The sequence below is a fragment of the Stegastes partitus genome, unplaced genomic scaffold (assembly GCF_000690725.1).
Source record: "Stegastes partitus isolate 25-593 unplaced genomic scaffold, Stegastes_partitus-1.0.2 Scaffold1082, whole genome shotgun sequence".
NCBI classification, from domain to species: domain Eukaryota; kingdom Metazoa; phylum Chordata; class Actinopteri; family Pomacentridae; genus Stegastes; species Stegastes partitus.
This window is the reverse complement of record NW_007578813.1, coordinates 270,853-280,166: the sequence shown is the minus strand read 5'-3', so window position 1 is coordinate 280,166 and position 9,314 is coordinate 270,853. Positions and strand designations below refer to the sequence as shown.

The following is a 9,314-nucleotide window of genomic DNA, read 5'->3' as shown; positions in this document are numbered from 1 at the left end:
AGTTCAACATCTATATTATGTTTCCTCCAGCGCTGCTGATGTCTGTGGACACTTGGAAAAACATCAGACAAATGATTGACCAGCTCTGATCCACCAACTAACGGCTGGAGATAAAATCCAGGATGAGGACGTTTAGTTGGTTAAGAATGGAAGCAGGTTCTAAAGTGTTCTGAGCTTTCAGATGTTTAATAATGAAGCAGTCGATTCATTCACCAGCTAGACGGGTTTCCATGAATGCTCACCTTGGGAGCCCAGCTCACGTCGCTCTGCTTGCTCGGTTTCTCCTCTTCGCTGTCGGCCTTCACCGGAGCTTTGGCCGGTCCGTCCACCGCTCGGTTCGGTCCGCCGGCAGCAGCTGCAGCGCTGAACGGGTCGCAGGCTTCTCTCTGCCGGATGCGACCGCCTTTGGCTCTGTAGTCCGCCAGCATCTTGGCCAGGTCCTGGCTGCTGCTCAGCTGCTCCACGATGCGAGTGCTGGTCAGGCAGTGGCAGGGCAGCACGTCGATGGGCCTCGGGTGGACGCAGCCGTTGGTTTGGACGCCGGCCAGAGACGCCGGTGCTGAGTCCTTCAGGAGCTGCCGCTTCCTGCGTCCGTCCAGCTCCTTGAAGTCCTTGTTGAGGAGCGGTGACAGGTAGACCTGTGGGACGAGACTGTGGTGAACACCGAGACTGGAACAAGGAGGACCAGCGACTACGTGGAGCAGAACCTCCAGGAGAACGTCTGTTTGTGCTCTGCTTCATGAAGACGCTGGTTCTATGAATCATCTGCTTTCTTTTCTTTCATTTATCTTCTGATTTACTAAAACTGACACCAAAACACAAGAATGTTTGTTTACGTGTTGTTTTCAGTCAGTTGTTGTTGTTTGTGGATGATTCCATCTGTGAACATGTAAACAGAAACAACACACCTGTTCAGGGAAGTAGTCCCTGCTGGGGCAGTTCATGCCGGCCGGCGTCAGCAGGAAGGGCTCCTTGAAGGAGATGAAGGGCGAGATGCACAGGATGATGTCTTTGAGCTCCTGCTTGAACACAGCTGAGAAGGACTTGAGTCTGTCGTCGGTCGAGTCCACCTGCTCGGCCACAAACATCCCCGTGTCGTCCTGCAGAGGGTCTCTGAACAGCTTTGGCGTCTCCGGACCTTCTCCGTCCTCCAGACCCGACTCCTTCAGACCTGCCTCCCCTCCGACCACAGAGTCCATCTCCTGGTCCTCCTCCAGAAGGAACGGAGGAGGGACGTTCACGGCAGCAGGAGGGCTGGAGAAGGGCGAGGAGGTCCTGTCGGTGCCGGCGGCCTCCTCCTCCTCGATGGACGAGGGCTGTGGGTCGGGAGCGCCTGGAGCTCCATTCCTGGACGAAGACTCGTCATCCTCCTGCGGTGCTGCAGAGTCTTCAGCTGCAGCTTTGTCTGCGTCGCTCTCTGCAGCGGTCGTGTCCAGCAGGCAGGGGAAGGAGGTGCTCTGGGCCAGGCTGGGCGGCATGGCGAACTCGTCCATGAGGAAGGAGATCTCCAGCTGGGAGTGGTAGGCCACGCACACCATCAACATGATGATCTCCTTCACCCGGGCCAGCTCGTACTCCGACGCCCCGCGGAGCTTGATGGAGCAGCCTAGGTGAGGAGGACAGCCCTCGAAGAACATCAGCGTCTTCAGCTCATCTGGAGGAAACAGACAAACATGAACCTTCAGACTGTGTTCCACCACCAGGCTGGAGGAGGTCAGTCTCTACCGCAGAGCTCCATCAGATCTTCCTCATCTACTGAATCCAGACGTTCATGTTTTTAAGGGCTTTTTCTTTACTTTTATTTTAAAACCTGACCAGTTGCTCTGCTGTTTCAGTATTTTATTCTGTTGTACTAACTGGTTTTCCAGTTTTACACATGATCTGGTTGCTGCCCGTCTGATACTTGAACCTGTCGGCTTCTTCTAATTCTGCTGTGACTCTTACTGCTGGCCAGCGTGAACGGCTGCATGTAGAACTTGTGGCAGGTTCCCAGCCGAGGCTTGGTGAGCAGCTGGTCCATGGACATCACCAGGTCGCCCTGCGTCATCCGGCTCACTCTGTCCAGGACTTGCTGCAGTTACAGAAACAGACACACGATCAACAGCTGCAGGCTTCCAACACGTCGCGTTACAACATGTGAGAGAAGCCGAGGCTCTGCAACCACACAGTTTCTTTGTTTGTTTTCAAATCATCAAAATGACACAATTTATCCAAAAAGAAACTACAAACAGAAAACTTTTCAACACTTCTTGGACCAAATCTGAGCGTAAATTTGTGATATTTCCTCCAGATCACGTTGGTCTACACGAGTCACTAAAAGATTCACTGACAGAAACACACAGAACAAGAAGGACAACGCAAAACGACAAAAACAAGACAAAGGGAGACAAAACTGTCCCGGAGAGACGTGAAACAACACAAATGAGACCACAAACCAACAAAAAGAAGACACGTAAGAACAAAAGCAGGACACACAACAGTACAGACGGGACACAAAATGACAGAAATGAGACCAAACTGTCTGTGAACATGGAGGTAGTTCTATAGTAGGAGGAGACGACATGGTTCCAGTGTTTGACATCTGTGCACACGCGATGATTCCAGGTTTTTACATTTTTGTGAAGTTTAACTTATATTCTTGCCGCTCTAACGGAGTCCCAGAGCTGCAGGACTTTATGCTGCAGAGGAAATGAGGCTCAGCGAGGTGAAGCGCTGGAGGTCAGCTATCGTCTCATTTACTCCCTCTAGCTGCTGCACAGATCTGACAGGCTTCTCTCGGCTCCACTGACCGGCTTGACGTTGATGACCAGCGTGATGCCGTGCTCCAGCAGCATGTCCTGGGCGATGCGAGACACCGTCTTCTCCACCAGCACCAGCGTTGGTCGAACATCCACGATTCGCTGCACGTAGTTCTTCAGAAACTCTCGCTCCTGAAGACGAGACCAACAAAAAGCGCCTCAGTCTCAGAGAGCAGCGGGGAAACGAGCTACGCCTCCGACTGTGACTCACCTGCAGCACGATGGGGTCGATGCAGGTGAACTTGGTCTCCTCCCTGTACAGGTACTCGATGGAGCACTTCAGCAGCAGGATCTTTGGGTTCTTGATGTACGGGTTCATCTGTTACGGTCGGACAGATCCTCAGGTTGTTATCAGCGTTCACAGTTTAAACCAGAATTCAAACATGTTCAAAGTGATTCTCTCTTTAGACGAGAGTCACGCTGACGGCTGCGACTACATCCATCTGATCAGCCCGTCATCACCCTGAACACTCAGCAGTACAACATCCAGTTGGTTCTACTTATCTGTTCAGTCAGGGCAGTGCATTGTGGGATAGTTTGTCTGCTTTTCGGTTCCTTATTCAACTTTTCAAGAGTTCTGCCTGCATCATTATTAACTTAACATGTGACTGAACACATGAATCAGCTCAGATTACTGCTGTTTGTTGGTTTATTACATCTGGAACAGATGCTTTTATGAGCTCATGTGTGCTTTAATGGTGCGTTTAGAGCCGCAGCAAGAGTTTACAACAAACCAATAAACAGACAAGAGACTGAATCTTCTTTAAAGAAAACATAAATGCTGCTGTGTGTGTCTGGACAGGAGACCGTGACGTACCTTCTTGTGGGCGATGTTCTTGGTGCAGACGAAGCCGTTCACCACCGTCGAGTCGAATTTTCTGCCTCCAGGAATCTGAACCACAAACGGAGAGTTTCATGAGGACCAGCTGAGTCAAACTAAACATCTGGACGTGGAATGGGCCTGAAGAACCGACCTTCTTGATGTGGACCAGCTGCCGGATGTCCATGTCGTCGTCACAGTTGCGGACGTCGGGTCGGACCGTCTGGACCACCTGCCGGACCACCGGGACGATGATGTCACGCCACGACAGTGACAGCGACTCGCTGTAGAGCAGCTGCTGCAACAGCGCCATCATGTGGCTGTGGTTGGCCGAGCTGTGCAGAGGAGAAGGAATGGAGACATCATGTAGGAGCAGATGGTCCTGATTCTAACGGACTCATCCTCTATCGTTCATTTATTGCGAACGGCCTGATGAGAGGACGATTCCTGTTTATTATCATTTAAACCGTTTGTCTAACGGACGGTCCGTCAGTCATCTGCTGGTTTTATGGACCAGCAGATGAAGCTGTGCATCAGTGGACTCACAGCAGCCTCTCCATGGCCTTCTTCTCCCCGTTCTCCTCCCGGAGCTGGTCCAGGGAGCTGTGATGCCAGCCTAGAGGGGTGAACAGCATCTCTTTGGCCTTTTCCTCCACACGCCGGTTAAACAGAGACTCTGCAGCAGGAAGTGAGAAGAAGCAGCAGGTTTATTTGTTTATAAAGTTAATCCACCTCCGATCAGTGAATGCTCCACAAAACACCATCCTCAGTCTGACTGGTTGTGTTTAAAGCTGATCAGGTGTGAGATCTGGGCTCACAGCTCACGCTAGAAGGTGGATCATGTTCATGTTTGCATCATTTTCTTCCACTAATCGGTGGATCAAAGTTTAAATATAAGATAATGTAGCTGGAGTCATGAAGTTCCTCTGAGCGGCTCCACAGACCAGAGCTTCTACTGGAGCCAATCACAGGAAGAGTTCAGCCTCTTGAGGTGAGAATAAAGGTTCGTGGTTGGAGACGGTTTCTGACCAGACCATCATAGAACTGGTTGTATTGTTCTATCACAGCAGGTTGAACCAGTGAAGACCGGATGTTCAGATCAGTGGACCTCTCAGGACTCCAGCTGCATCATTTCTCCAGTTCAGGCTTCAAACACTGATCCACAGACTGGTGGAAGAAAACGATGCAACATGGAGCCGATTCGCCTTCTTTAGGAACGTTCACCTCAAACACTAGATTTTACACATTTTACTGTATACCATGCAGAGAAATGAATCCGACAGATACGAGATGGTCAGACGAGAACTTATTCCTGGTGAAGCGATGACCAGTGCGTTAATGACTGATGAGGCGTTCTCACCTTTGATGAAGGCGTCGCTGATGACGATGTTCTGCCCTCCGTCCTCGGACACCAGGAACTCTGGAGGAGGACAGTCGTCAGATTACAGGATGAAGAGAGTTTAATGAACAATCAGCAGGTCTGACTAGAAATACAGCCTGGTGGTTTTACACATCCGTTTCAAGAGCTTTAATGTCATCTGGACAGAAATCCAGACGTTTGCTCTGTACAGCATCATTCTGACTTTACGGATCATCTCTAACCAAACAGACACAGTTTATAAATACTATTGAGTTTCCACATAAATAAGCTCCTACAGTCATAAAGTGATCTGTGCATCATGGTGAACCTTCTTGGTTTGAATAAAGTCTTAACAGCAGTAGAGGCTTCTGTCCAGACTCAAATAATAAACGCATTGGGGAGCAACTGATTCCCATCCTGGCAGATTACTGGATCAGATATTCAGCAGTTGTCTGATTATATATTTTAAAATGCACTACTTCCTGTCTGTCCACAGTCTTCACACATCAGCTAACAACCTGAACAACAGATTCTCTTTGATTAAACATGAAAAACATAAAGAAGGAAGGTTTGTGTTGGAGTTTGTTGACTTATTCTACATGTTTGACGCTGAGATTTTCCTTTTTTCTGCAAATATCTGTTTGTTACCATGAACTGTGAATGATGAGCTGCTCTTAACTCTTCTTGGTGACTAATAATCAGTGTCAGCCCTGAAATAAACACATCAGTCGACTGGTTAAACCTGGAGGTGACACAGAAACACAGCAGCGTGTCTCTGAGATCAGTGCGTTCAGGCTGCTGCTGTGCAAAATGCAAAAAAAAATAAAAGAAATCTGGGGGGGTTCAGGTGTTGTGAGGGCGGTGACAGCCTGTACCCACGTTGACGACCTGTAAGAACTTACCAATAATCTGTACCAGCCTGTTGATAAAGACAATGAAAACAAAGACAGACAGACAACAAACAACTGAACAGGTACTGAGACGCATGCTAACGGTCCAGCAGGTGCAGCACACAGAACGGCAACTCGACCAAGAGGGAAGCGCGAGGAGATAATATGTGAATCTAAAACGTGCTGAGGATGAGGAAGACAACTCAACTTTAGAGACAAACTGGACATTCAGCCGACAACTCAACACAGAGCATTAGGACCGAAACCGACGGCGGCAGGTAAACCCAGAATTTGTATTTGTTTGTTTTTATTTGCGTTTGTTTTCTATACAGCTTTTTAAGTGTTAAATTATTGATTATTCAGACCAGCTGCCAATGAAGCTAACCGTGTAGGATGATCTGAATGAACTTGATTTTGTTGTTAAAACGCTGTCATTAAAAGAGCGTCTCTGTGACCAGCGTCCAGTTTGTGAAGGTTTGGTATCGCAGCAGCGCTACCAGATAAAAGCTGCTCATAACCTGTAATATTCACCTTTGTGCTCGGCTGCAGGAGGCACATGTGGATACTTGGACTGTTTCTTGATGTGGAAGTTGACGTTGTTCTGCTCCATGTTGAGGTTGATGGAAGCAGCAGAGTCGCTGTCGACGACTGACTGGAAGCTGCTGACCGACGTCCTCTTACTGGGACTGGCAGAGTCTGAACACAAACTGAATCCTGAGCAAAGCTGCTAAAGACTAAAGGCTGAAGCTAAACAGAGGCGTGTGGTATACTCACTGGGCATAGTGTAGTCGTTCTCATCGGCCAGCTGCTCCGTGTCGCTGTCATCAAACTTGATGTCCTTGAACCAGGACGGCTCTGAGTGTCCCTCCAGAGAGTTGACGCTGTCGCTGTCTGGAGACGGCGTTTCTGAGAACTCTGTGCTCTGCAGAGCGGACAAGAGACGTCAGCACATTCCAGCTCCCTGACATGATCAATCATCCTCTCTGTTATCAACACACTGGGCTGAATCAATCACCAGCAGCATGTGACGGCCAGAGGTGTGGCTGAACATGTAAAACAGACCGAGTGGTTTCAGTGACAGTGAGTGCAGCGCTGGCTCTGACCTGCAGGGGGCGGTAGAGGGCGTACTCGTCCCTGAACAGCTGGTCGTGGTGAGTGACGCAGTCGAGCCAGCGACCGTCCACCAGCGCCTGGCCGATGGCGATGGCCTGAGCTCTGGAACACCGAGAACACGAGTGAACAGACGAGCTCAGAGCAGGTTCATCTCAGGAGGAGAAACCTGACAGTTCATAAACAGCAGACCAACCTGGAGGAAGCTAATCCACCACAGCTACCTGTACGTCTCACCGTTCACCAGACAGCATCGACACGGCGGCTTCACGGCCCAGTGAGCACCCAGCTCACTTCAACCTAAACCTGACCCGGCAGCCTCTCCAGGTCGGACCGAGTGACAGCGACGCACTCAGAGTCGCGTCAAGTGATTTTTCAACACGGTTCCAAACATCACAGAGAGCAAAACCGATTTATTCTCATGTACAAGTTCTGCACTCTCACATCTATTACCAGCTGAAGCGTCCATAAAAGTAAAACGCTACTGCGATAAAGACGTAACAAGGCGGATTAATGATGCTGCTTCCAGCTGTTTAGAACCGTTTCCTCTGAGTTCTGCCTCCATTTAACTTCATTAATCAGCTATAATTAATAGTTCTGGACACACAAACCACCAACAACAGTCATGTTTCTACTGGAGCCGGTACCTGGTGGAGATGGTGCCGTTCCTCAGCAGCCAGTTGACCAGCTCTTTACCCACGATGCAGTTGGGGTACGTCCTGAGCCAGTACCGGTGGTCCTGGAACTCCATGCCGGTGCTGTTGTGGCAGATCTTCTTCCAGAGGTCCTTCAGCTGAGACGAGTCCTGCAGGAAGCACCGAGTGTGTGACTGGACTGAGCTGAGGAGGATGAACAGAGTAAATACAACCAGAGGAGACGGGTACCAGCAGGATCTTCCTCTCCTCCTCGCTGTGGTCCAGCTTGGTGCCGCTCTTGGTTCCGCTCATGGCCCGGCTGGTGGGCGGGCTCACCGAGCTGTCGTAGGAAGGCACCATGGAGGATCCGGACCGGTCCAGAGACAGGTTGGTCACGCTGGCCGACCTGACGGGAACAAACAGCGACAGCTTTGAGGAACAATCAGAAAATACAACAAGACGTTCTCGATTCAGGCTTTAACGTTTCAGAACTGAGGCTAGAAGACTGTCAGAGCTCTGGTTGGACTGAGAACACGACATCAGACGTTTAGCAAGTTAGCACAAGTAGACAGGAAGTACCGATCCTCAATGTTCCTCCCACCAGTTATTATTATTAATAACACAATCCTACGTGTGAAAATACAGCAACAGCAGCCAAACGCTGGATTAATTTGATCTAAATCATGTGAACTTGTGCAGCACAGCCAGATCATTCATTCATCCATCAGCCTGAAGATATTCTCCAGAAGGACTTTATTAGATTCAGAGTTAACAGAATAATGCAGCCAGCTGGGATATCAGTCTTTGTTCTCGGTAAACAGAATACTGGAGAGTTCGCTTTAACACACGAGGACAGATTTCACATCAACCAGCCGTCAAATATTCACTGAATCATCGACGCTTTTAACGATCAGTTCATCAGTTTGAGCAACTTTTTAAGTCAAACTGTTTAAACTCTGTGACTGCAGCTTCTTTAATGTGAACACTTTCTGGTTTCTTTCCTCTGATCGATTGACTGAGAAGGTAATCAATGAGAATGTTCGTTAGCTTTCAGAGGAGCTCTTCGTTTGTGTGAGCAGAAGTCCACTTTTACAACAGACGGCCTTTCTCTGTTCACATTGTTGAAACGTCTCCTGCAGCAGCTTCTGAAGCCGTCAGCAACGACCACTGTTCTCTGGAGCTCAGCGTCTCTAAACACTGATTCACTGATGAACGGATCTCAGCAGAACTTTAAAACGTTTCTGCAGACAAACTTAGAAAAAGACACTTTGCACAACAGTGTAACTTCATAATGCGATAATTTTTATGGTAATAAAGCTGAGAGTCGATAACTTTATCATTTATAAAGCTGAGTTAACTCTCCTTCATGCTGGAGGTGAGACGTTGAGACGAACGCTTTTTGAAAGAAATTTATAAGTTAAAATTGTTAAACTTTCATGAACTAGTAGACGAAAGTGTTTTACAAACAATGTTCAAAGCACATTAGAAAAACATTCTTGATAAACATTCAGAAAAGATTTGAAAAAAGAGAAAGTAAGTCTGATTTAAAAGGAACTAAGATCTTTAAAAAAAAAACCCAGATTGAGAACAGCAGTGGCAGCGTGTTGTGTTTCTGTGAAAGAAATCAGTTCATGGAACAATCTGAACACAGAAACCAAAGAATCAATGTTTACATCTAAAGGAACAACTAAAGCCGGTGTG

The 9,314-nt window shown here is 48.5% G+C and overlaps 1 protein-coding gene across 1 annotated transcript in view; it reads right to left on the bottom strand.

Annotated features, from left to right (window-relative positions):
- The window catches only part of pikfyve (phosphoinositide kinase, FYVE finger containing), a 42,644-nt gene that overhangs the window by 18,373 nt on the left and 14,957 nt on the right, over nt 1–9,314 (bottom strand). The window contains exons 10-23 of the mRNA XM_008295903.1: nt 7,863–8,019; nt 7,626–7,783; nt 6,972–7,083; nt 6,643–6,790; nt 6,400–6,564; nt 4,979–5,038; nt 4,165–4,294; nt 3,773–3,953; nt 3,616–3,690; nt 3,010–3,117; nt 2,790–2,930; nt 1,945–2,071; nt 909–1,654; nt 243–638 (exon numbers count right to left, since the gene is read on the bottom strand). Of these exons, the coding sequence (XP_008294125.1) occupies nt 243–638; nt 909–1,654; nt 1,945–2,071; nt 2,790–2,930; nt 3,010–3,117; nt 3,616–3,690; nt 3,773–3,953; nt 4,165–4,294; nt 4,979–5,038; nt 6,400–6,564; nt 6,643–6,790; nt 6,972–7,083; nt 7,626–7,783; nt 7,863–8,019 (2,704 nt within the window). The remainder of the gene's footprint in view (nt 1–242; nt 639–908; nt 1,655–1,944; nt 2,072–2,789; nt 2,931–3,009; nt 3,118–3,615; nt 3,691–3,772; nt 3,954–4,164; nt 4,295–4,978; nt 5,039–6,399; nt 6,565–6,642; nt 6,791–6,971; nt 7,084–7,625; nt 7,784–7,862; nt 8,020–9,314) is intronic.